The 26075-nt window shown below is 54.6% G+C and overlaps 8 protein-coding genes across 8 annotated transcripts; 7 read left to right on the top strand and 1 right to left on the bottom strand.

The window, feature by feature from the left end:
* Nucleotides 1-605: 605 nt before the first annotated feature.
* On the top strand, nt 606-1253 carry E0L32_006497 (uncharacterized protein; the record flags this gene model as incomplete). The annotated part of the gene is made up of 1 exon (XM_031141137.1): nt 606-1253. The coding sequence occupies one exon, from the start codon at nt 606-608 to the stop codon at nt 1251-1253; it is 648 nt and encodes a 215-aa protein (XP_030994782.1).
* A 683-nt stretch (nt 1254-1936) lies between these two features.
* Nucleotides 1937-3395, top strand: E0L32_006496 (uncharacterized protein; the record flags this gene model as incomplete). The annotated part of the gene is made up of 2 exons (XM_031141136.1): nt 1937-2033; nt 2119-3395. 2 exons carry the CDS (start codon nt 1937-1939, stop codon nt 3393-3395), a joined length of 1374 nt encoding a protein of 457 aa, XP_030994781.1.
* Nucleotides 3396-5555: 2160 nt separating this feature from the next.
* E0L32_006495 (uncharacterized protein) lies at nt 5556-6680 on the top strand (the record flags this gene model as incomplete). The annotated part of the gene is made up of 1 exon (XM_031141134.1): nt 5556-6680. One exon carries the CDS (start codon nt 5556-5558, stop codon nt 6678-6680), a length of 1125 nt encoding a protein of 374 aa, XP_030994780.1.
* A 960-nt stretch (nt 6681-7640) lies between these two features.
* Nucleotides 7641-9353, top strand: E0L32_006494 (uncharacterized protein; the record flags this gene model as incomplete). The annotated part of the gene is made up of 1 exon (XM_031141133.1): nt 7641-9353. One exon carries the CDS (start codon nt 7641-7643, stop codon nt 9351-9353), a length of 1713 nt encoding a protein of 570 aa, XP_030994779.1.
* A 1149-nt stretch (nt 9354-10502) lies between these two features.
* E0L32_006493 (uncharacterized protein) lies at nt 10503-12799 on the top strand (the record flags this gene model as incomplete). Its single annotated transcript, XM_031141132.1, has 3 exons — nt 10503-11166; nt 11242-11853; nt 11916-12799. 3 exons carry the CDS (start codon nt 10503-10505, stop codon nt 12797-12799), a joined length of 2160 nt encoding a protein of 719 aa, XP_030994778.1.
* A 2029-nt stretch (nt 12800-14828) lies between these two features.
* On the top strand, nt 14829-16052 carry E0L32_006492 (uncharacterized protein; the record flags this gene model as incomplete). The annotated part of the gene is made up of 1 exon (XM_031141131.1): nt 14829-16052. The coding sequence occupies one exon, from the start codon at nt 14829-14831 to the stop codon at nt 16050-16052; it is 1224 nt and encodes a 407-aa protein (XP_030994777.1).
* Nucleotides 16053-20539: 4487 nt separating this feature from the next.
* On the top strand, nt 20540-21757 carry E0L32_006491 (uncharacterized protein; the record flags this gene model as incomplete). The annotated part of the gene is made up of 1 exon (XM_031141130.1): nt 20540-21757. The coding sequence occupies one exon, from the start codon at nt 20540-20542 to the stop codon at nt 21755-21757; it is 1218 nt and encodes a 405-aa protein (XP_030994776.1).
* A 1448-nt stretch (nt 21758-23205) lies between these two features.
* Nucleotides 23206-25266, bottom strand: E0L32_006490 (uncharacterized protein; the record flags this gene model as incomplete). Its single annotated transcript, XM_031141129.1, has 1 exon — nt 23206-25266. The coding sequence occupies one exon, from the start codon at nt 25264-25266 to the stop codon at nt 23206-23208; it is 2061 nt and encodes a 686-aa protein (XP_030994775.1).
* Between the last annotated feature and the right edge of the window lie 809 nt (nt 25267-26075).

Below are 26075 nucleotides of genomic sequence, written 5' to 3'. Positions count from 1 at the left end.
ACCCAAACTCTCTACCAGGGATGGGTTTTTGGAGCTATTCCATCTCTTAGATATTCCACCGGCCTTTACAGGGGAACGGCTTGCATCAGTGAGCCACAGCTTCGGGACGCAGACTGACCCAAATGGCTTCTGTGCCTGGTTTCATTTCCTATGCAAGCATATCAACTTGGTCCAAGATGAGAGCCAGGGCCCAGCAGTCGAATACCACGTGCAGGCGGATCCGACCTCGCGATGGACCGGCAGACGTCGTGCAGGAGTCTCTAATCGGTTGCCACAGGCTGACTACAGCTACATCCGTTCGGGCATCTTCTTGCGGGCGAGTTCACATGGCGCAACGACCCTGGTTTGTTTCGGAGCATCGCCGAGGGTGAGAGCAGAGCTCGAGTTATCGTTCACTGCAACGACTTGGCAAGACGTTGAGCAAGAGCCTCTCGTCCTCCTACACCCCATAATCCAGGGCCTTTTCAGAGATGTAGACCAGAATGTTTGGAATATGAATACTGTCTTTGGTGCCCTTGAACATGTGAGTCACTACGGGCAGCGTTACCCAGGAGGACGTGGCTGACGCCGAGAGATCACAGAAAACCATCGAATTGTCCCTGCAAATGCAAGGCCATTATTTGAGCAGGAAGATGCCATTTGCAGATTTGCACAACGTGGCAAAACACGTCATTCACCTTGCAGAAGCAGTCGAGGCAATGCTGCTCGTTGCAGAGAGCCTTCTCGAGCACCTCCGGAGCGACAACGCTTCCACGACCAGTTTCGGCAGCACCAGCAGCTCTGGAACCAGCAGCACGACCCTCGGTACCGGTCCGAAACGACAACAACTGCGCGAGCGGGTCTCGTACTCCCGATCTCTATTCCGCTCGACCAGGCTGCGCCTCAACAGTCTGCAAAGGCGCGTTGACAACACTCTTACACTGGCGTTCAACGTGGTGACACAACAAGACTCTGTGACTATGATGCAGGACTCGAATTTGATGAAGATCATCGCGGCTATAACAATGCTGTTCCTCCCTACTACTGCAATTGCTAGTGTCATGGGCAGCCAGCTCTTTGTCACTGAGAAGGAAGGCGACATCGTGACGGTGACAGCATCGCCACTGTTCCGGACATTTGGGGATGTGGCAATCCCCCTGACCGTGTTTGTGTGCTTGTCAGCATTCATATGGCATAGAATAGCAAGGCGCGAGGAAGGATTCAAGAGGCTCTGGCCAAGGCCACAGCCGCCGGCGCCCCAAGGTGTTGCCTAACACGACGAGAGGGACGTTAGCTGGGATGACGGAAGGAGTAGATTCTATGAGTAATTAAATAAAGTGCAGACCATAGCAGCCACCATCATCATTTCAGTCACTTTTACCTCGAGAAGAGAAGATGAAACAACTCCAGTTGACCAAGCTGGATGGACTACGGGGAAATTTGCCCTGTTGCCCACTAAAGCGAAGGCCAGTGTAAACGGGGCAGAAGCCACTGTATCACTTGGAGGATAAAAGCACACTTCTCACGTAATTTTCGGGCTAGACCAGGTGAACGGCCCGTCTGATTTCGGCACAGGGGTGAAGAGAGAGAGACTGGTAGTAATGCTTGATTGATGTGTAGTGGAGAAGACAATCAAGCTAATATTTTGGCCCTTTTTATGTCCATCAGGCCTACAACCCTCTGAGTGGAGCACAATTCCCCCAAACGATAAGGTGTGATAAGCACCAAAGCTGGTAAGCTGTGCCGTCTGGTGCTGCTGCCTGACATTGCGACCTTGGTGAAGCTTCAAAATCTGGTGAGCTTGTGACCTTTTCGCACATCTTCAGGACATCAAACCTCAGAGGCTTCTAGAGCGCCCAGCCAGCAGCAATTGGGATCGGACCAACATATCCTGCTGCATTATGCTTTTTTACAGGTGACACCACTCAGGCAGACTTGAACAGTCTCTCCCTAGATCATGCGCGAGTTTATGGACCACGTCCTGCAGTCCTTCCAGGATGCGACAGGCTGGTATCGCGACAACGGATACGCCGATCTGAATCAAACCCCCAATGGTATGTCAATCGTCCCCCTCAATATCGAAGCCATTACCCCAAACAAGCCCTCACTCAAACTGCCTCTGACATTGGACGTTTGCAGAGTTGCTCAACTTTTACATCCCGGGCGGTCTGCGCTTGACGCTCGCCTCTCTCGCGACGCCCCAATTTGCGACATCCTACACCCTTGGCTCCCTGGGCTCTGTCGATGGATCGATTTCCTACCTTTACTCGTCGCTGCCCCTACATAACGTAATCGCCCAGTCGGCAACTATTCCTCTGCCCACGCTCCTCCGCTCGTACCGTCAGATCCGCGAGTTGCCGGAACAGGCCGTTTCCCAAAAGACATGGAACGCTGCAGCGGCCGGTTCATTGACGCATGGCGCTTTTGGGGACGAGGTCTTGAAGCAGGTGCGCGGGTTCGTCGCAAGGCCCACGCTCCTGTACGGACGACTGTATCTCCCGCAATCTAGACTTGAAGCCTTGGTGGTCAAACGGCTCTCTCCGGCCGTTCAGCTCCAGTTGCGAGCAGTGAGCGAGGCAGAGCTGCGCAATGGCGGGACCGTGTTGGGCCTCGTGCAGTATGATCGTGGTGGATTCGCCATTGAGAGCCTCGCATCGACTGACGGGGGCCTTCTAGGCTTGAGAGGATTGTACAATTTCGGGGGCGACGCGTCACCGGTCAGCCCAACGGCACCGGGTCCTCGCTCCTTTGCGGACCAGACGGGCGTTGGCTTGGGCGTGGAAAGGGAGCGAATATATGGACGGTTCAGCGCAGGCGGTGAGGTTTACTATGGCACACTGAACAAGTCCGCTGGCATGTCACTCGGCGCGCGTTTCGCCACGTTGCCTGCGCACCGTGGCACCCCACTTACGGCGACACTGACGATCAACCCGTTGATGGGCAGCATATCCGCTAGCTACGCAGTGATGGCTCGAGAATACTGCTCCCTAGCGACCAAGTTTGACTTCAACGTCTTCAGCTACGAGAGCGACTGGTCTGTAGGCATGGAGCTATGGAGCAAAAGGCGTCTTGCGGGGCTGGTTGGCGAGGACCTGGGCCAGGTCGAGGGGCTTGCAGACGAGCCCCCGAGAAAGAAGGAGAGGAGTTTCCAAGCGAAGATGGAGTGGAGGCTCGACGATCCAGAACCGGTGCGGGTCCCAGAAAAGACGGATACCGGTCGCGGTACAACGCCATCGGACCCCGATAACGAGTACCACGGCGTTTTGAAGGCTCGCCTGGACCAGAACATGAAGATTGGCCTCTTGTGGGAAGGCAGAGTTAAGTCTTTGTTGTTCAGTGTGGGCACAGGCATTGACCTGCGAAGGTTGGACCAGCCGTTCAAACCGCTGGGGCTTGAGATCCAATTCTCTTCCTAAGCAGTTGGACGGGGCCTGTTACAGATGCGTCATGAACACCAGCGCTGATCAGTCCTCGAGCTGGAATGCAGGTCCAGCCCTCAGCATATCCCAGATCCGTGGGAATGGATCTGGCGAAAAGCCATCTTATCAAAGGCCACTGGCAATAGCGTGCAGGTGTCCCCGAGGTATCTCCAAGTACCCGCGCAAACCAGGGCAGAAAACACGATCCCAGTTATGGATGCGTCGTCGCGAAGATTCGTCGCACCTGATTAATGGCGCTACGACGTTTTGGGAGAAAGGCACGAGATGGACCACTGCTGTCGGATCGCACCGCATGGTTTCTGTTCCAGCCTTTTGATGCCATCTGGTGCAATTGGAGCAGACGGTAATGCACCGAATTTTGGTGGCTCCCGAAATCTCCGACCGAAATCTCCGATCAGCCAATTGGAGGCAAACGCAGCGAGACATCCAGCTACGGCGACGCGGATGATTCCGTTCACTTCAAGTACGGCACGAGATGGACTTTTGAGTCTTCAGCTGATGAGTGGCACAGGCCACTGGATGTGTGGACCGTTACACTGCGCCTTTTCTCGCCTCTCGTCGAATGCCTATCCTCTGTCGGCTCGCGACGGTGCTCCTCGGCCATGTGAGAGGGGTTTAGGGGGAGGTTGAGAACCCGGATGGCCAGCACTGGAGGCGGCGTCGCATGAGAACCTTGATGGCCTCCGGGTTTGCGCCGCCCTGAGTCGATCCCACCAATCAGGATGGAGAAGATTACACCTGATACATCATAAGTGGGGCCATCCCGACCAGGGGATGAGGCTGATTGGAGTCGAGGTCTAGCGCTTTCCGGCGCCTTTCTTTGTCAGCTGGTCTGCCAACAACGACAACTGGCTCGCCCAGCTCGCAGCGACCAGGAAGATCCAGAGAGAAGGCGGTGGAAAACGGAGCGCATGATGTATTAATATGCGCCTGCATCGTCTTTCCGCCCTCCGGATGGTTTGGGGGAGGATTTGAGAAAGGACATGTTATCTGTTCGAGTAAGAGAATTGCGTGGGGCAGAGACGATACGTGGGTGGAAAAAAAACAGCGCCCTCAGATTCTGGCCATCAAGGTTCTCAGAAGGAAAGCTTACCTGCTTGGCGGACTTGCGGGCAAGATAGTCATTACCCGCCAGATCCATTTTCACACAGAAAATTCCAACCTTCCTCTCCACCTGGTTCAATATCATCTCGCTTGCCTCTTTCCTCTTCCACTGTGCTGTGATCTCCTCCATATCAGCACTCGCAGTACCGCGCGCGCACACACACGCACACAATACTTGCAAGGGTCTGTCCCTGTTTGCCGGCTGCGACGACATCAATCGCGCACTATCACGACCGACCAGCTCCCAAGATTGCATTAGGGTGTCACAAGGTCGAGTATCACTGCAGGGACATTAACCTTGATCTACACCATCCACGCGGGCAGCACGACTATCACGGGTGCAACGTTCGACAAGAATCATCCCTAAGACTCTGCGGGAGGATCCAGCGTGTTGAAGGCGCCGTAGACTGTTCATCGTCGTCTCACAAGCTCGGCGCGAGCCGCCGCTTCGCCCATCCAGATCGACCACCTACTACCGGGACCACTGCAGGAGGTAAGCTTTTTGCCCTCGTTCTCCAGAAAGCCCGTTCCCTGTCGTTTCCCACTCTACATATTCTACATCTGATCAGAAGGGTTGCGATCCATCCCATCGGCTCTTTGGCCCTTCTCTGGTGGCGTCGAACCTTGCTAGATGTCTGAGGACTGTCCATCAAGGTTCTCTTGCCCCAGTCACTACCCCCCTTAGATCACACATTTTCGCTTGTACACCTCCCCTCCTTGATGTATCTTCTAGTCACCATGCAGCTCTACACAGTCTAGTCTACACGTCTCGCCCTCCCCAGCCAATGCCAAGATTATAGATATAAAGGCCAAGAAACCATCTTTACTAACTCTTGAATTCCACAAGACTTGACCACCTGTCAGCGTCTCTTCAGCTTCAGGCTATATACTTGGCACTTTCGCGGCTGATCCCGAGCCAAGCACTCCCTTCTAAGTCTCCACGAGTCAAGATCTCTTCTACTCTTGGCAGCCTCAGGGACTCGCAGATCTTCTTTGCTCTGTTCCAGCCACTACTCATCACCGCAAGGCGTCATGTCTTCATCCAGCAGCATGGGTCTTCCCAGGGATCTCTTCGTCCGAGACGATGGCGACGCCGCCGATCAGATTCCGCAATGTGCGGGTTGGGGTAATGCCGACTTCGACAAGGGCCTGCGGATAGCCTCCATCTTCATCATCCTCGTCGCCTCCCTGCTTGGTGCCGTACTCCCGGTGTACCTAGCACGCGGTACGAGCCTCCGCCTCCCCAAGACGGCCTTCTTCATTGCCAAGTACTTTGGATCCGGCGTCATCATTGCCACCGCTTTCATGCATCTCCTGTCTCCTGCCAACGAGGCCTTGGGAGACAAATGCCTGAGCAATATTCTTCCCAGCTGGGACTTTGCTCAGGGCATCGCCCTGATGACCGTCATGGTCATGTTTTTCATCGAGCTGACCGTGTCCCGCTTCGATTTTGGCTTTGGTCACGCCCACTCGCATGATGCCGTAGACCCCGCTTCGGACCTGCTTAAGGAGCAGGGGTCGCAGGACATCGAGTCGTCGGCTGTCAAGGGCCACGATGATGCCAACCGCGTACCAGGGCTGGAGAACGATGTCAGCTACCCGCCTGGCGGCCGCGACCATCTCGGCCATGCGCGCGACCACGTCGACGGTGACTCGTACGCTGCGTACTCGGCCCAGCTGACCGCCCTTTTCATCCTCGAGTTTGGCGTCATCTTCCACTCCATCTTCATCGGCCTCACCCTCTCCGTCTCCGACAACCTCCATGTGCTGGTGATCGTCTTGACCTTCCACCAGCTCTTCGAGGGTCTCGGTCTGGGCTCTCGTCTGGCTACTGCCCGGTGGCCCGCCGACAGCCGCCGCTTCACCCCTTATCTTATGGGTATTCTCTATGCCATCAGCACGCCCCTCGCCATTGCCGTGGGCCTCGGAGTCCGGGAGGGACTGTCGTCCAACCCTGCTCACGCGCAGCTGACTAACGGCATCTTCGACGCCATCTCGGCGGGCATCCTTATCTACACTGGCCTGGTCGAGCTCATGGCCCACGAGTTCATGTTTAGCCCGGAGATGCGTAAGGCGTCTTTCCGCATGCAGATGTTTGCGTTTGGATGTATGGCCCTTGGTGTGGCTCTCATGGCCTTGCTGGCCAAGTGGGCTTAAGCCACTGAGCGGGGGCGAGAAAGGCAGAAATAGAATTGAATACTAGGCTCCCGGGGAAAGCTATCAGTATCTTTTATCTGATTTCGGTTCAACAATGATACCCATCCATGTAGGACGAGGAGGAAATTGGTAGCAATGGGCTGCACAGCATTCCCGCAGCAATGTTCAGGCAAGAAAGGGGAAGATTGAAGACGATCAAGCATTTTGCATTTTGGGAGGAGTTTAATAAGGGTATAGAACAGTATTTTCGGAATTCAACAAGCATTATCATCATCATCATCATCAAAGTTCCTGTCTCGAGGGATTACCAGTAGGGAAATAGGAACATTTGACACGTGGGCGTATATGAAACATCCATGTGACGTTTAAAACTGCTTCGATAGAAGAATATTCAATCTACAATAACTACTTATAGTATGTACATCAGGTTTATAAAGACTGAGCAAGTTATTGTTCTAACAGCTTTTAATAAGAAAAACTGTCAAGTATGATCAGTCTAGTGCCGGTCCCATTCATTGATGCTGGTCAATCCGAACATAAAACGACTCATGTGAGGAACCACCTTGTGTCCGGTTGACGCATGTGAATTATTGTGCTGAAGATGATGTGGTACTGCAACTAATAGGTGTGTGTGCGTCCACAGTCTTCTAGGGTAGTGAGACCCACGCAGGAAAGAAGGTGCTCATAATCCGGGCTAGGAGTTGCACAAACAACAACCTTCTCTGTACACCATCACAAAGGCGGGGTTGACATGGACAATCCTGGGCTCCACAACACAACGAACACAGTCAGATCCGCAATCCCAGAGGATCCGTAAGCGCAGTCAGTTTTGAGAGTTTGATTCCTTCGTCTTTCCATGAGAAACTACTGAATTTCCATACTTGAACACTCTCGGTCAGGAAATCGAACCTGGCAAACTTGCAGGCCACGACGGCTCCTTGAATCAAAAGTCGTCTCGTCATGGCCGTCACTTTAGAGAGCCGTGGCGTCGTGCCAGCCTCTGACGACTACTACAACATTGGCGTCTTTGAGCGTAGAGTCAGCACGACGAACAATGACGCGCAAGTGTGGTTTAACCGTGGGCTGACCTGGGCCTACTCGTTCAACCACCGCGAGGCGTACGCCTGTTTCAAGCAGGTCATCGCTCACGACCCTGTGTGTGTCATGGGCTATTGGGGCGCAGCCTTCGCATTGGGTCCCAATCACAACAAAGTTTGGGGTGCTTTTGATAAGAAAGAACTTGAGGATACGATGAGCGAATGCTACGACTTGGTGCAGAAGGGAAAGGAAGCCCCCAATGCGACCCCGGCCGAGCGGGCTCTTGTCGAGGCATTACAGAGTCGCTTCCCAAGCAAGGAGCCACCAGCCGACCTCGCGCCCTCTGTAAGGGCGTATGCCGATGCTATGCGGCAGGTTTATCGGCGGTTTGGCAAAGAAGACCTTGATATCCGTACCCTGGCTGCAGATGCACTGATGGGCATTGCACCATGGAAACTATACTTTAGCCAGACTGGTGAACCGGATCTCTCTACGCCGGTGCTCGAGGTCAAGGACCTCCTGGAAGAAGGACTGAAGGACCCAGACTCGAGACGCCATCCGGGTCTGCTGCATATGTACATCCACCTGACCGAGATGTCCAAAACGCCCGAGTTGGCCGTCATCCCGGCCGACTACCTCCGCCAGCTCGTGCCGGAGGCTGGCCACATCTCCCACATGCCGAGCCATATCGACGTCCTGGTCGGCGACTACCGCAGGGCTGTTCATACCAACATCCAGGCAACCACTGCCGACGACAAGTACGTCGCCCGCGAAGGCGCCAACAACTTCTACTCGGTCTACCGCATGCACAACTACCACTCGCTCATCTACGCGGCGATGCTTGCTGGCCACCGCAGCATCGCGCTCGAGTCCGTCACGCGCATGGAGGCGACTCTTACCTACGAACTGCTGCGCATCGAGTCCCCGCCCATGGCCGACTGGCTCGAGTTCTTCAAGTCGGTCCGCGTGCACGTCTACATCCGCTTCGGCATGTGGGACGCCCTCAAGGAGCTCCCCATCCCCGAGGACAAAGAGGTGTACTGCTGCACCGTCGCCTTCATCTACTACGGTAAGGCGATCGCCTACGCCGCGACGTCGGACCTCGACAGCGCGGCGGTCCAGCGCGAGCTGTACCTCGAGGCCGTCGAGCGGGTGCCGCCGACGCGCCTCGACTTCCCGAACCGCGTCATCGACACGCTCGGCGTCGCGACGGCCATGCTCGACGGCGAGCTCGAGTACCGGCGCGGGCATTACGACGCGGCGTTCGGGCACCTGCGGACGGCGGTCGAGCGCGACGACGGGCTCGCCTACTCGGAGCCCTGGGCGTGGATGCTGCCGACGCGCCACCCCTACGCGGCGCTGCTGCTGGAGCGGGGCCGCGTGGCGGAGGCGGCCAGCTTGTACGCCGAGGACCTGGGGTACAGCGACAAGCTGGTGCGGGGCCACCAGCACCCCAACAACGTGTGGGCGCTGCACGGGTACCACGAGTGCCTCGTGCGGCTGGGCCGGGCGGGCGAGGCGGCCGTCGTGGCCAAGCAGCTGAGCATCGCGGCGGCCGGGGCGGACGTGAGCGTCAACTCGTCGTGCTTCTGCCGGCTGGAGACGGCCGAGTGCGCACCTGGACACTGCTCGTAGCGGGGTGGCATTGTTTAGGTCCCGGAAGAGGTTGTGGAGATTTGGGTGGCATGTGGCTAGCAGGTAAGGAGGTACCTAGGTAGGTACGGGAATGTTGGAAGTGCATTATCTAGACTTGGCGCCGTAGGGGTAGGGCTTATCAGAAAGGGGTGAATCACCGCCGCATGTTGATTGTTGGACAGCAGTAGTCATCCAAGGGACCTCTCCACATAGCCTACACAGGGCTGGTACCAAGCGAGGGCTTCAACAGAGATCAAGTGCAAGAATCTGGCGTCTTTTGGCTCGATTGTCGAACGGAGGTCAGGCTATCTGAACCGGAAGTCATACACGCGGTTCATGCGAATGCAATCAGGACCTGAGCAACCGCCAGAAAGCTGCTACGTGATCGCGATTGATTCGTTTCGAGATGCGTCACCAGCACATTCCTGAATGGATTTCAGGGTCCTGTTCTCCCAAACTTGGCAGTTAGCGCGGCCTCGTCAGGCCCAATGGACAGCCACCCAGCGCCACCCTTCCATTTCCCGAGCGCCCGGCCCGCTGTTTGCCACTGTCGACCAGTGGATGTTTAGCCCCGTCTGAGCACGGGTTCCACTGTGCAGGCAACCCTCCAGGGCTGCACGGATCCTTACAGAAAGCTTGTTCATCCAACCTGGAAGGATCACCATCTCGATGCGACGCAACAGATGAGACGAAGACCATCGACCGACCTGTCGTGAGAATGAGTGATCGGGGGGACTGAAACATTGGGTCGCTCGTATGTTTTGAAAACCCTTTCGCAGAACAGATCCCGAATTGTGTAAGGTAGAGAAAATAAGAAGAACTCCGCATCTTCGGGCTCTCGGGTTGCTCCAAGCAAGCCGCTGTCGATGGGAATAACCCCGGCTGAGCCGGATTCAAGTGACGTCAATTGGCGCCAGACAGCGACCAAGCTTGGAAATTTTCCCACTCACACCACCACCACCACCTGCCAGCCCGCGTCCCGAAGCCGCCGCCTTAGTAATATCAACATATTGATCCGGGGCGACTACTTCCCCAAAAACCTCCCTCTTTTGGTTATCTCCGGTCCCTCTCCTCCAATGTCCCACCGAAAACTCCTTCGACCGCTGCGGCGGTCGTAGCCCGTCTCGTCTCTCTGTATTGTTCTGCAATATGGATTCCTCGCACGACGACAACCCCTACTTCAGCCAGGCCCAGCGCCCGCGGCCACGCTCGGCGTCCTTGGCCGAGAGCAGCCAGAGGCCGGGCCTGCCGGCATTTCAAATACCCAGCAGCCGCGCCCGCAATGTCCAATTTCGACCCTTGGACCGCCAGCAATCCTCTGTCCGCCTGCGACGGCTACGAGTGCCAATGGCCGCGGCACCCACAGCAGCAGTAGCACCGGACCTCAGCCCCATCACTGACCAGCCCGAGCCTACCGGACTGCCCCAGCAGGACCAGATCACAGTCGCCGGCCGCCGGCGGGCCTCCTCCGAGCCTCGGCGCTCGACCGGTGACCAGAGCATCACCACGGCCGATATCATGAAACCGCTTCCTGCCCTGCCGGAACATAACCTTACCCCGGGCCCTCGCGACGAGCCCGCGCTCACCCCGGCCACCACCAACATTCTCGACTTCCAAACTGACCAACCACCGTACGCCTTCCACCCCGAACATTTGACTGTGGAGGAGCAGGCCCGGATACCACGTTCTCGTCGCGGAACCATTGGCTCAATCCGCGATTTGGCCAGGAGACGACATGCTGCACATCAGAGACAGGAGCCCGGACCAGAGGATGAATATGACTCGAGGATCGTGGATTTACTGGATGTTATTGGTGAGTATCCTGTGGCTCGCACGCATGTAGCATCGCCTCACAATGCATCTGTCTAATCGCTTGTCGTGACATCAGATCCCGAAGTTTCAACGCTTTCCTCCATTACCAATGTCCAGAATTCGCTCTTCGTTCCTTCTCTTGGAAGATGGATAGACCGAAGACCTACCTACGACCTGTCCGAATACCCCGCGCCGCCAGGTGCCTATCCGTCGTCATCGGAAGAGGATATCTCAGTATCGGAGGAGGGTCCGGAGGAGCCGGCTCAGCCGGGTCTGAGGCGCTCCCACAGTTTCTCTACCGTCCTCACAGCACCTCAATACGCGATTCTCCCCGACAATGCGACGCTAGAAGGTTGGACGGCACAGGATATCAAGTTGCTGAACGACCACGTCCGCCACATGCTTCACTCCAAGAGATCCAAGCTCAAGCAGCGTATGCGGGCCTTTGGGAAATACGTCAGGAGACCCCTTGGTTTCTTCATCACCCTCTACGCCACACTCATCACTCTTTTTGGCCTCGCCTGGGTGCTCTTCCTCATCGGTTGGATCTATGTCGGTTCTGAACGGCAGCCGTATATCATCAACGTCATCGACAATGTCCTCGTCGCCTTGTTTGCCATCATGGGTGACGGCCTCGCACCCTTCCGTGCCGTGGATACTTACCATATGATTTTTATAGCGCATTACCGTAAGTTCAATAGCCCCCTTCTTGATGGTGTGAAATGTGGACTGACATCTCTGTAATATCAGATCGCAAGACCTGGAAAATACGCAAGCGGTTGCTCCTTTCCGACCTGAAAGACCACAACGACCTTCCCACAGAAGGCGCCTTCACCGACGCATCTGATCTCGAAGCTGCTCTTCGCACCTCCAGTACCAACGACGGCGAGCCCCTGTCCCTTGACAACATCGCTGTCTTGCCGCCCAAGCAGCAGGACCGCCTGGTGCACCACCAACAGAAGCTTGCCAAGTCGCATACATTCTACAAGCCGCACGAGACCGAGACCCACCGCGCGTTCCCCCTGCATCTGCTCATCGTGATCATCTGCCTGTTGGACCTGCACAGCTGCCTACAGATCTCGCTTGGCGCCGTCACGTGGGGTACCGACTGGCATACGCGCTCCGCGGTGCCGACAACTACGATCCTGTGCTGCTCCATCACGGCCAACTGCTGCGCCGGTATCCTGATTGCTATCGGCGACAGGCGCACGCGCAAGAAGGAGGTTATTGAGCGCATGTTCAAGCAGGACCTGACGAGGCAGGCGATGCGCAAAGTGCAGAAGCGAAACCGCAAGGCCGAGGAGAAGGCGGCGAGACGCAGCGAGGACCGGGAGGGGTTCAGGGAGAAGCTGCAGGAAGGCTTGCCGTGGCTCGAGGGGGCGGGCCGGAAGAGCTCCGACCTCAGCCGGAAGGGCGGTGCCGGGGCGGGGTCCCCGACGGCCGGGTCTGGGGAACCGCGAAAGAGTCGTGACCTCGCAGGCCGATTTAATGTTGCGGCGTCCGGGCCGGCCGGTATGAGGAAGAGCTTTGACATGGTGAGGAAACCCTTGAGGAGGAGTGAGGACAGGATACCGCCGCGGAGGAGCGAGGATGTGGGCCGGGTGCCCGGAGGATTCCCCTCGTCGCCTGCGTAGCATGGGTCCTTCCCCTGCTCCGGATTTGGAGGCGACAGTGCATTTGCGAGCGACTTTGATTCTTTGGTTTAGCGAAGCGACATGGGAGCAAAATGAGTTCAGCGACGTGCTGGATATCTGCGAGATTTCACGATCTTCACGACATGATATCCAAGGGAGTTGTCATGTAGAGCGCTTCATTATTTTCTTTCTTTCTTCTGACCTGTCTGGCAGAAGCGCACGCACACGATACCCTTACACTTTGATTTAGCTCCGCTTCAAGACTCACGATCGTTATGACAACATCTAGATAGATATAATGTATGTAGACCCAAGGAGGAATCGTGTGCGATAGATGAAGGTGCGCATGGGGTGTTAGAAGTAGTTAATACATGGGAAACGACCATACCCACGCATTGATTATCGCAGCCAAAGCTGGTCGACTGCCGCAGGATCAACTGACACTCGCGATCTGCGGGTACATCTCCGCGGTCCGTGGAAGTGCCGCGTCGTCGTCGCGATGGGTTAGGGTAGTTGATTGATGAATCATCCCTCTAATCCTCTAATAACGGGAGATAATTCGGCGTTGTCGGGGTGGAGTCCGCCTGAAAGAACCTTCTTCGCGCGACATTGAATCGCGGGTTAGAGGTCAAGATGAGTCGAGCCGGAAGAGACTGGATCTTTTCTAGAAGAATGGGGAAATGCCAGGGCGACCGTGGAGAAGATGATCCGTTCTTTTAGTACTTGTACAAGGACGAACTCGCACAGCAGCGACACCCGCACGCTCGCTTCGCTTGCTTGGCCTTGCAGTCAGGTCAGGTCAGGTCAGTGCATGCTTGCACCCAACAACGCGGGCAGAGCCGCCGCGGAGATGCTTATTCCAACGCTAGTTCATACCGGGGGTGGAGGGAGGCGGAAAGGGGCCACAAGAATGGGCTTGCTTTGCACCGCGAAGCCTTTTTTTACCGCCTGATGGTGCCATGATGCCAAGGTTTTCTGTACGTAAGAGGCCGCATTGCTTTGCGTCTTTGCGTCGGGTAGCCGGTCTGGATGGAGCAGTAGAAAGAATCTGGCGGGAAAACAGGCGTGTACAGGGGCTGCTGTCATCCGGCATGGGAGGAAATGCCTACGTCTTCATTCTCTCCGCTCGCTCGATCCCTCACTTCTGGAAGAGAAGAACCTCTCCCAAGTATTCCTCGATTGCAAGCTAGGACCAAATGGGAGAATGTGAGGAGGTCCAGGTCCCAGTTATCACAGCCATCAGCCCTTCGCGGTGTGACGCCACCAACCGTCTCGAGCGGCCTTGCCCTTCTTCCGCTGCAGAGACAGCCCAGAGAGACGTGATATTGGTCAGGTCACAACAGGACCTGAGTCTACACTTCCGAGCGACCAACGAGAGGGAGCTGCGTCCGAGGAAAACCCAGGCTGGTGCCCACAGATCGTTGACTACGGGCCCCGGCTGGAACGGGCTCGATAGATCCATCCGTTCCCTCTCTCCCGGTAGCAACGCATACCGACCCAGAGGAGGACTGGCATCGGCATTGGGGTCATCTCTTTAAAGATCCGCCCCCGCCCTAGATCCTGCCTGTCTGTCTGTGCGAGTTCACCTACCGAACGACGACGCTGGCTTGCGTCTCCTCTGTCACAGTTCCGCTACCACCTCTTTTCCTTGCGTCTTTTCTCCTCCTCTTTCTCCCCTATACTTTTCTACTGTCTTTCCAACTTCGGCATCACGGATTCGGGCATATTGGACTTGGAAAAGACGACCTCGTCACCTGTGCGGAACCTCATGGACTAAAAAGCATCGAGAAACACACCGGATAGATCTTTCTAGAGGCATATTAGAAGTGCAGGAGTGCGACCACAACAGGCGACAAGGAGTGGTTTGGCATACCCAAGTACACATCATCCACTCAGCAGGCCACGGTATACGATCAATGAGGAGCTGAGACGCACGGCTGAAGCACCTCGGATTTGCATAACGAGTTGGAGACAGGCGGCCGGGATGCCGATACACCACCCATTCACGCACAGTCACAATGGTGACTTCATGGCCCGGGTCCCCGGGTCCGACACCTCCAACGACCTGACCCTGGTGCCCACTCCCATCCGCCACTCCAAGCCACCCTCACCGCCACCCGGGCAACATGGTACGGCCCCTGCCCGGGCTCCGTCGGCTTCTTCGTCCGCCGTCGATCCAGCCCTGACCGAGGTCCCCGAACTCATCGGCGCCATTCGCCAAGCCTCGCCGCTCCGTGCTGCCATCCTCTCCTTCTCTTCCATCTGGTTCCTTATCCCCCAAGGCACCGGCATCACCTCCACTGTCCTCTTCCGCCTCGACTACCAGTTCCGCGGCCTCGACATCATCTCCTACATCGTGTGGGGCTTCACCGCCGTCTCCCTCTTGCTCATGCTCGTTCTCTACGCTACCCGCACGGCCCTCGACCCCCGCCACGTCGTCGCCTCCCTGGGCCATAACGCCGGCGAGGTCGCCTGCTTCTCCTCCGTCTCCATCGCCTTCACCTCGTGCGTCCAGATGGTCGCCCTCGCCCTCGGCCACATCCCCGGCTGGGCCACGGCCGCCTGCATCCTGTGGTGGGTCAACATGGGCCTCGCCCTCGTCGCCTGCACCATCATCCCCTACTACTACCTGCACGTCCAGCCGCCCGGCGCCCAGCAGATCCTGCCCGTCACCCAGCTGCCCCTCGTCGCCGCCATCACCCTCGCCGCGGGCGGCGGCGTCGTCGTGGCCGGCGGCTTCGCCACGGGCACCGAGGCCCCCGCCCCGCTGCGCCTGCCCATCGCCATGGTCTCCTACCTCTTCCTCGGCCTCGGCATGCCCCTCGCCCTGGCCATGAGCACGGTGTACCTCGTGCGCCTCTTCGACGGCGTGCCGCCCCCGGGCGGCAAGGTGTACCAGGACATGATCCTCGCGGGGCCCTGGGGCCAGGGCAGCTTCGCGCTGCAGGCGCTGGGCGGCGTGCTGGCGAGCCAGGCCGAGGCGTTCGCGGCGTACTCGCCCGGGGGCGTCTTCTTCTCGCGGCACGCGGTCGAGGTCGTCGGCTACGCCAGCATGTTCCTCGGCTTCCTCAGCTGGGGCCAGGGCACCTTCTGGTGGTTCTACGCGTCGACGAGCGTGGGCCACAGCCACGTCAGCCCGCGCAAGAGGACGCACGATCACCACATCAGCTACTCGCTCGCCGAGTGGTCGCTGGTGTTTCCTTGGGTAAGCCTCTTTTATGTTCTTCTTATTCTCTTCTCTGCTTCGCACTGAGGATAGGATCTCCTAGTGGGCAGGGCTTTTCTTTTCCTTTCAAGAGGGCTACTAACAAGAGAGCGGCACTATTTTTAGGGAGTATACACGAATGCGGCAGTAGAGCTGGGCAAGATCATGGACTCGACGGCGATGCGGGTGTGGTCTGCAGTGCTGACCGTCCTCCTGATGATTATAATCTTGGTCAACATGGTGTTTACGTTTAGAGGCCTTATCAACGGGTCCCTGCTGTATGTGAACAGTAAGCCGACACTGATGGCGCGGGAAGGGAAGCATGGTGCGATCAACGGTCCTCTGGAGAGACAGAGATAGAATTATTTATAGAAGGAGCATTCAATAAAGAACAATATCACATCACATCGAAGCAGCAGAGTTTTGTAGGTTCTGTGAAGTGGACTGCAGAGTAAGTGGAAAGGGAGCCAATGATTATTGTTCTCTGTCGTCAAGGAGTTTTGTCTTCTTTCTTCCTGGAACTCCCCATCGGTAGATCTAGGGAAGCTCTAACTCTATGTTTATGCATGCAAAGCCTCAACTGCGAGAGCCGCTGGAAAGCCAAAACCACCTTATGGAGTGCTCTCTGACCATAGGTACCCAGAGCCATGACGACCAGGACGAGCCAGCTCTCGATGTTGTGTCCGAAATTGCTGTGGATGGCAGCGCCTAAATATGCTGATTGAACAGCTTACGGTCCAAGATAGGATATGTGCGGATGAGTCACATCTAGTAACAAAAGACTCATGTTATGTTTCTGGAAAAGGTAGACTTATAACAAGTAATCCACCAAGAAAGGAGCTTCAGTTATGATTTCACCCGTGACCCAGCTGCATGTAACAATAATTGTATGGAAAGGGACTCTTCAAGCAAGAGCAAGAACAAGAAGTCCACCAAAGTAGAAACAACAACCACGTGCAGCCATCTCTCCCTTCCATCCATGCCCTCATTTCCAGCATTTGTCCGATGTCACCTTGATTATCTCCATCTCATTCTCCGAGATCTTTGGAGGTGGCCATGGCTTCCCTCTCGGCCAATGTGACGGCGGGGATCCGTTAGCTGACAGTATTGCGGTGGCAGATCTTGATGTCGGAGACTTCCGAGGCGTTTCCGGGGCCTTTTCGTCTTCGTCATCCCTTTGCTCCTCGCTAGCAGTCTCCTTTGCTTCCTCTGCATAGGACTGCTAATCCCATGCTGACGGCTGCGTTGGATCAAAGTTACTACTCGTCTCGAGTTCGAAGGATATACCGGTCTGTAAATAATTAGTAAGGTTTTCTAAGAGGTTATCAAATAATCATGCCTTTTCACGGAGAAATATCGCAAATTTCTTGCATCCATCACATGGCGGCCGGGATATTATTACTCGTGTTGTCGACCGCCGAATCGGATCCAGTACAACCTGCTTGAGATCCTCAAATCGCGCTAGATCACCTGTATTAAGGTAGTATCGTAGTGAGATCCATATGTACCTAGATATATATTTATCAGTGAGATTCAGTAGAGGGCTAGTGACTTATAATAAAGAAACAATACCACAGCATTATTGAACGTTCAGCGTGAGCGGCGGCGGCGCGTCCCTTCCTCTGTAGGTCTCTTCGATCTCTTCCATCTCTGGCACTGGAGGGGAGCTTCAGGCCGTATTGGCGGCTGAATTTAAGGACAAGAGGGCACCAGAGCTTGCCGTCCAAGACCTGATCCTGATATTGCTCAGGGGGGATCCATTTCCCGTTTCGCACCCCTGAGCAGGCGGCTACCAGTGGGATAGTTTGCCAAGCGGCTTGTCCTGGAATCAGAAATGCCCTAGGAATATCTAGATCAGTACTACTGAATATCAAATATAGCTGATATCTGAGGGGGGACTTACACAGTCTTCCTCCAAGCATTCGTGCCATGACGCGTTTGTACGGTGAAAGGAGCAGTAAAAGGATTAAAGAGTGTCGCTTTCCCATCAGAAGAGATGACAATCTCCAGTCCTCTCTTTACAGACGTCTTTGCTCGTCTAGAGTCTAGGTGCCCAAGAATGTTAGATATTGAAGTGCTTGGAGGATTTAAGGGAGCTTACCGGTAGTTCCCTCCTGAGTGCTATCGGATTGCATGATGGTGATGCTCTTCACCTCTGGATCAGCCATACAGGCAAAGGGAGGTGACTTGAAGGACCGAGACACAGTGAGTCCAGTGCTCTTGAGGGGAGCAGGATGATGGCTCGGTGTTCTGGGGCAGTGGGCGAAGGGAAACCCCTAGAATAGTTGAGGAGGAAGGAAGGGAGAATAGTCTACAGGAAAGACACGTGCTTGAGAATTAGTGATCGTGGGGTAAGAGAGGTTGACTTGGGGTCCTAGGTGGCTGGAGCGTGAAGAGGTCGAAAATTTGAATCTCATGAGGATTTAATGTCGGAGTAAGTTGAAGCCGATAGTCCAGGATTTTGTGCTAAATCGAATTCAATTCTCCCAAAAGAAGGAACGGGGTCTACCATCTTTAGGAGGCCAGAGATCAACATATAGATATGTGATCAAAGCTTCAAGGGATAGAGAACTTTGGTATAGCCGGTCACCATTCCCGGCGAGGAAGACAATATGAGGTAGGTGATATAGTCATGTTGTTAGAACTCCGGCACTTGGTGTGATCGCACTCCGGCTGTCGTTGGCAGCGACTGCGCAGCTTGAGCCACTTCATGCTGGACAGTGCTGGCCGTGCGCAACACGGATAATCGACAGCCCGAGGCCGTTGAGGTAATCCCCAACAGGGGAAATCGTACACTGTAGAGATTGGAGTAGACAACAACAAGAATCGAATCAACCACTTATCGTACTACACGAGAACACCTCCGATACGTATGTACCCGGCAAAAACGGCCGAACCGGGGTATGTTGATGATATGGTATTCTTAGCAGTATATTGTGATTGGTCGACATCAGTCACGGCAGAAAAGGCAACTGGCTCCCAGTGATTATGAACAAAGCCCGATTCTAGCGTTCTAAGCTTCAAAGCCACTGCATATGGAGTAGGGTGTTGTTGTCCAGTGGCTGCATCCTAGGTATGGAAGGCACTCACGAAACCATATGGTTCGGGCACTGGTATACATGGTTTAATCCGGGGTGCACATGGAGTACCTACTTCGTAGCATGTCATATCATTAATGCTTCAGCCCTATGCTACCTAGGTATCAAGGTTACCGGGTTTGCTGACTGATCCAAACTTAACTACTCGTAAAGCCGACCGTCTGGTCCCCACTTTTGGCTGTTTTCGATACGGGCATTTCGGCATTGAATCTCGTGATCGAGCCCGAAGTCGGAGTCCAGAAGGATCTAATATGGTAGGATCTTCGGTGACTGACAACATAAATGCTACTGCAGCCCTGGATTGACAGGCTCTTCGCTTCCCCCAGTGCTGGCCACCCGCCTAGAGCTGCTGCCACGACTCGGATCAGGAATCAGCACATAATAACAGTCTACTAATGTCTCACGTCTGATCTGCTTGCACGAGGATGGATTGATTGATCTGAGTATCCCTGCTAATCCCATCTTTGCTGTGGTCAGGAACCTTGCCGTGATTACTCCGGGCGGAGACCGCGGCGAGCCAAGAAGACTAGGAACGGATGGGCACCGGTCAGGCCCCATCGGCCCCCACTAAAAATCACCGGAACTCCCGGCCTCGGGTCAAAACAAGCTAATTTACCTCCTTCGCCTTCACAGCACCCGCACTGGGGTACCGTCTCTGCGTGTGGCGTAAGGAGATGCTCTTATGTTTCAGAGGGCGTCCCGACTTAGAGATATGCTCCGATGAGGGTGTGTGTGTGGCTGTGCAATGGCAGGCCAGGGTTTGGGCCAACATAAGGCGATGCGCGGAGCTGCCCGATCAGGTAATCCAGGTGCTGAGTTATCCCTCTCCGTCCTCTCTGAGTCATACTTTAATCACGCAGCATCCCCGCGACTTCTCGGCCTTTGGCTGCTCAGAAACAGGCTCGCCGAGTGGAGATCTTGTTCTCGCTTGCCCGTCAACTGCCTATCCTGTTCTGCCGACGCAGCCACACCCCTCCTTTCAATGTTGCTTACTGCTGGTAATTTCTGATAATTCTGACTAGCAGCCATTTTTGATACCTGAGCCTGGCCGGTGTTCATGCTCTGTCAGCAGATGTGCTCCGGCATCGTCGGACTAGCCATCCGTCACCTTCCGTAATGCGGTCTGCATACCTTGAGCAAAAGGTGCGGTCTGGAGCCGGGTCGGCATTTAGCTCGCCCCCTTAATGCGCGAGATTGCCGGCTGAATAAAAGGAGATGTGATCGCTTGCTTTGTCGCTGCCCATGCCCATTGCCCAATGTTGGTTCTGCGGCTTCTCATTGTTGTTGCATTGAACATATCGCCACTTAACAGGTCATATTGGGCCGACAGCAAACAGCGCAGACACTTGATATCTACCACTCATCTTATCCTACTTTAATCCTATACCTACACCAATACCAATACCTGGTCACCATCCTCAAATTGATCTTATAGCCATGGCAGCTGCACCCTCAGTCCAGATGCCAGCTCCCCCTCGGTTACCGTACTCGTCATCCAGCGACAGTGCGCGAACAAGCGACAGCATCAATGAGAAGGGCGCCAACCTCGCCCCCAAAAGAAGATGGCTGTCCTCTCATCAGCGGTCCAAGCACGCTCGCCACCACCACGACGGCGTCGAGGTGGATCGCTCCGCAAGCACCAAGCGATCGCAGACATTCTGGACCTCCTTCAGATACCTGTGCAACCTAACCCAGAAGCAGGTTGATGACTTCATGGCCTCGTACGTGATCTACAACCTGGACTGGGCCGATGAGAAGCAGATGGTCGCGGCACTGGGCCCGGATTACCAGCAAAAGGTCGGAGACAGCCTACGCGCGTACTACGGCGTGCTGAACCATCTCTGCGCCTGTGGTTCGGTGGAGAAGATGTATATCCCGCCTCTGATGGACAAGCGCGCCTCGGTGCTAGATAACCAGCTTTTGTACGAGGAGTCGATCGCGCGCGACATTGGCCTCAAGGCCAGCGATGAGGTGCTGGATCTTGGCTGCGGCAGGGGCAGAGTGGCCGCGCATATGGCCACCTACTCTGGCGCCAAAGTCACCGGGCTCAACATCGACCCAAATCAACTGGCCCAGGCGCGCTCCTTCAATGACGAACAAGGCCTGAGCAACAGCTTTGTCGAGGCAGACCAGAACAACCTGCCGCTTCCCTTCGACGACGACAAGTTTGACGCCTTCTACGAGATCCAGGCGCTCAGCCTGTGCAAGGACCTCACGGCGCTCTTCAAGGAGGTCTACCGGGTGCTGAAGCCCGGCGCCAAGTTTTCGCTGCTCGACTGGGTCAGCCTGCCGGCTTACGATCCGACGAATGCGGAGCACGCGGAGCTAATGCGCCGAGTCAAGCCGCTGATCGGTGCGGTGGGCACGCCGACACCGGCGTCCCTCGAACAGGCGCTGCAGAGCGCAGGTTTCCGGGTCCTGAAATCGGACAATGCTAGTGTGGGTGGCCTGCAGGCACCACTGATCGACAAGGTCGACATCTACTTCCGGGCACTGCGGCAGCTGATCCTGGGCCTCGTGCGGGTGCACGCCCTGCCCAAGCACTTCAAGACGCTCATCAACCGGTTTTGCTTGGATGGACAGGCGTTTGTCAAGATGGACAATATGAGGCTGATCAGCACGAGCTATCGCATCATTGCGGAAAAGCCGTTGTGACCAGGCTCACAGGACTGTCTTTAGGAGATATTTTGATTTCTTTTTTTTTTTCTGTTCTTCCATCGCAAAGATACCTTTACCCTCGTGAAATTTATGCAACGATAATAGAGACAATATTTTCTGAGTCAAGGTTACTGCTGACCCTGTGAGAATAACAGAAACTGAGTACTACCGCAGTTCAAGGACACGTTCCCTATCAATTGTGTTCAGCTGGTACTTGTTGGTGGCGGGATCAGTCCCGGACTGCTGCTCCATCTGTCTGGTTTTCTCCAATGAACTTATACCAGCCTTGTGTGGTGTTGGGCTTAAAATGAAGCTGAGAGTTTCAGTAGCCAGACTAACAGCGAACATATCAGGCATCACCAAAAATTCACATTAAAGCGCGGGTCGGCCAATACAACTTAAGTGCAGACCAGCACTGTTCTAGACTACCAGTTAATCGTCTATATACTATTAGCCCGAACCTCTCAATCGATAGTCTGCCTGAGCGCCATGGCAGGTTGTAATAGTAAAAGAAGTGGCAGGATCTGGCCAAAGTTGAATGATATTTCCGCAGCTTTGAAGCGGAAGGCATCCTCGCCATTGGCCAAAGCAACATCATCAAGTCCCAGAAGAGAGTGAAGATAAGAGCTAGAATATTAAGCGCCGTCGTCTCAAGAATCTTACCAAAAAACACAGCCTAGAGATACCAGAGCATTTAGAGGCCCCCCTACAGCGTCAGTAAGTCTTGCAGCAAATCTGCGGGATGAAGAGATTCCTCTTTACACGGTCGCAGAGAAAGCAGAAAGCTACACCGGGATCAAATAGTTTACCAGCTCTACTCATCCAAAGTATTTACGAGTCTTATATACCTCTGGTTTACCACGACAATTGGTGCCATAATATTTGATTTCTTCATCAGAAACAGGGGTATTTTTAGCGCGCTCATACACATCATGCTGTGGACGTTGATCGGCATGTCATTCCTCAATATTATTTGCATGAACTTCAGCACACGGATGGCATAATCTAGGCAATAGAATCAATTGGGTGTTGGGATAAGGTTGGAGTGGAGCTCTAGATACCTCCCGCTTTTCTTTCATCAACTAAGACGTCTGACCCAAGTGTACTCAATGCAGTTCATCATGTACAGTTATCGTCGACATAACCATTGTCGACACCACTTCTCAAGGACTTGAACACATATGCACACAGCCTCGCCCTTCTATGATTCGATAGTCATAGTACTCGTTCGAAGTTGGTGAGTTACTCCTAGTGGCATCTCGCACAGACACCCTACCCGATAGGGTGTCAGAGCGAGTCGACCGCAAGCTTTTCGACATCCACCCTTGCACATCAACTGTAAGGTGGGAAAAAGTGAAATGCCGAGAGTGTTACTCTTCTATTGACCTACCGCTCATCATCAACCTCGCTATGTTAATGTCTGGATGTCAGATCTCCCAATACCACTACGAGCCCGTTTTGAGCTCGGTTATACGGACTCGAAAGGTGACCGAAGCCCAGTCCTCCGACTCCCATGCTGACAATCTGTAGCCACTCTCTGCTCTCACGCGGACGGGGTTATATTCACCAAGCCTAGGTAGCTCCAACATGGTGAACGACGTGGGCTGCCTCGTGAGAAAAATCTTCACCACCTCCTCACATTCTTCCTGGCCGTTTTCTAGCGGAAATCGCATCCCTCTCTGATAAGTGCCCGGCGTAGCAAACCCATCTCGTGTATCTGCGGCGGGAACAACAACACCACTCGACCTGGTCATTTCCGTAATTTCCCATCCCGAGCCCATAGCAAAGACATAAAGGAACACCTTCTCCTCCTTTTTCTGGGCTTTGTTCTCCACCTTCAGCTTAACCGTATCCGCTGGAGTGAGATGTATCACACAGTCTGGATGGGCACATGCATCGTGCACATCTGAGGTCTTGTGGCAGCCTGATTTGAAAGGAACCTCGTCGTCTTCTTTGCTGAGAGTAACAGTGAACGAGCTTTTGAATTGCTGTGTGCCAATATCAGTGTCATGATTCACAAGATCTCGTACAAGCATGAATGAAGCTAAATGCTGGATGCGGCTCAAGAACTGCTGTATGTCTCTTTCAGAGGCATCTGTCACGTCGTACTTCACTATAAGTCGGTCTTGATTGTCTGTTACACTCATCGTCCCATCGTCAGTTTCCTCGAGCCTCAGGTAATCTGTATCTGCTTCACTATTGTGATCGTGCCAGGACATAGATGGCCGACTTTGTAGTGCTTCCTGCCACTCTGCGCGGTATTCTGGGCTAAATCCGACTTTGACTGGATATTGGTGAAGGTTGTGTCGTGTTACGGCTCTTGCAAGCCAGCCCGTATCGATGTTTTTAGAAAGTCCGCCCGTGTCTTCTATGACGTGCAGACTCGACGTAATACCGCGGACGTTCGATGCTTCTGCGATAACGGGTGTAGCTTCAGTGGGAGAAATCGAACGCCCAAACTTGTAGATGGCGAAAAGGTCTCCCACCGCAACTCCCTGGGCTGCTCCGGCATGAAGCCGCAACATGGAGTAGGTTTCCACCGCAACCTTGGTGACAGCTATGTTACCTAAGGAGCTTGGTTTTGGGAGCCCGAAAAATAGCTGTTCTTTGTTGCCTATCAGCATTGGATTTTGCTTTTTTGATTTGTGGTAACGACGGCTGTCGGCGATCTTGGCAGAGACATGTTGGAAGAGCTGGATCATGTTGCCACCCACTCCATCGGCCTCGTCGAAGGCCTCGAGCAAGTAGTAACTCAGTGTTCCATGCCGTGAGCCGTCCCCAAACTTCACTCCGTACGCCCGTTCTGTGGCGTCGCTCGACGTGAGAATTGCAAAGCCATCTGGGTCAGCCAACCAGTTGAGCTCCAAAGTTGGTAGTCTTGGACCCCGAAGAGAAGACTGCTCTGAGGTCATGGGTCCAAGGGGCGCTGTGCCGTCGGTTGACAGATGTTTCTTGTCTAGCTCGGGGCAGTAGGGGAGGTAACGAATTACTTCTTCGTGTCGCAAGGTGCTTCCAGAATAGCAGCAGTCTAGAACGATAGTCACGCGGACTTGCTGTTGAACCAATGCCTTGAGGTATTCGGCTAGCTGCATGCTGTGGAAGTACCGCAGTTCGTCTGCGGCTGGACCATCGAGTACGACGAGTGCTAAATCGCCTGTATGCCGATTCGACTGCGGGTACCTCGGAGGGACCAGTGTGCTGTGCCCGGAGAAATGTATGTATACAAAGTCGCCAGCTTGCGTTTCTCTCACAACCTTGGAGAGACACGAGTGGATATTGTCATAAGTAGGCCAGAGCTGTGCCGGCTCGATCGGCTCGCGTCGGTCTGGCTGAAAGCTCGCTATCAGGCTCTGAATATGCAGACCATCGATGGAGCATTGCTCTAGCTTCTTGGTGATTTCTAGCACGTCTGGAACGCATCCACTCAGGCCTCTCTCGTCCTCCGTGTCTGGAGAGTTAATACCTATGAGAATAGCATGGTATACCGCTCTCCGGATCGTTTCCATCTTAAGCTTTGAGACGAGTGGCTTTTGGATCTCAAAGGAAAGGACTATTGTGCAAAAGCGAAGACCTGTCACTGAATGGCAAGGACAGCAACTGAGGGGAAGATGCGGCTCAATTCGGCGCTGACTCATTGTGAGCCCTTGTGCAAGGCAACCACGGCTACGTGGCGTGCGTCCCAAGATGCATCTTCTTGCATGTCGCCAACATGTAACCCCACTAAGTGTGTACCGGTACATAAACCCAATGCGCCATTTTCCAGCCTGACATAAGATGAATCAGCCGCGGACAGAATATCGGTTTTCTAAGCCTGATCAGCCGCATGGGGACCTCTAGGCTGCTTCCAGTTGAGACTCCGAATATGCGGCCCCGCTGTTGGCTGAGGCACTGGTCTGCACATCGCAAAGTGTGTATTCATGACTTGTTCCAGCAGAGCTCAGTGCGACTACGGCGACCTTGTATGGTCCATCTCGTTCGCCTTTGATCCGCACTTGCTGCCCGACAGAGAACAGGGGCTTCTTCAGTTCGAATCACTGTTTAGCACATGATGGCATGTGGAAAAGGCGGCCTCGATGACCTAAACTTACGATTTTGGACTTTATCACCTTGTGGCGCTCCTCATCACTGCTATCGTCATCGCTGTAGGAGACGAGCGGCTGCTGTCGACTGCCGAAGCAAGGTTCAGTAGACTGCCTATACAGTGGACGGGCAAAATTCACCGCTCAGAGTTTGACATTTTTATGACTTGAGAAGAATGAAGAATTTACTCAGAGAACCTGAAGGCAGTGCCACGTAGCGGCTTAAATAGCCTCAG

This window comes from Thyridium curvatum (assembly GCF_004353045.1).
Source record: "Thyridium curvatum strain D216 chromosome Unknown NODE_37_length_373104_cov_81.786046, whole genome shotgun sequence".
Taxonomy (NCBI): domain Eukaryota; kingdom Fungi; phylum Ascomycota; class Sordariomycetes; order Thyridiales; family Thyridiaceae; genus Thyridium; species Thyridium curvatum.
The sequence above is the reverse complement of the archived record's forward strand: the minus strand, read 5'-3'. Positions and strand labels throughout refer to the sequence as shown.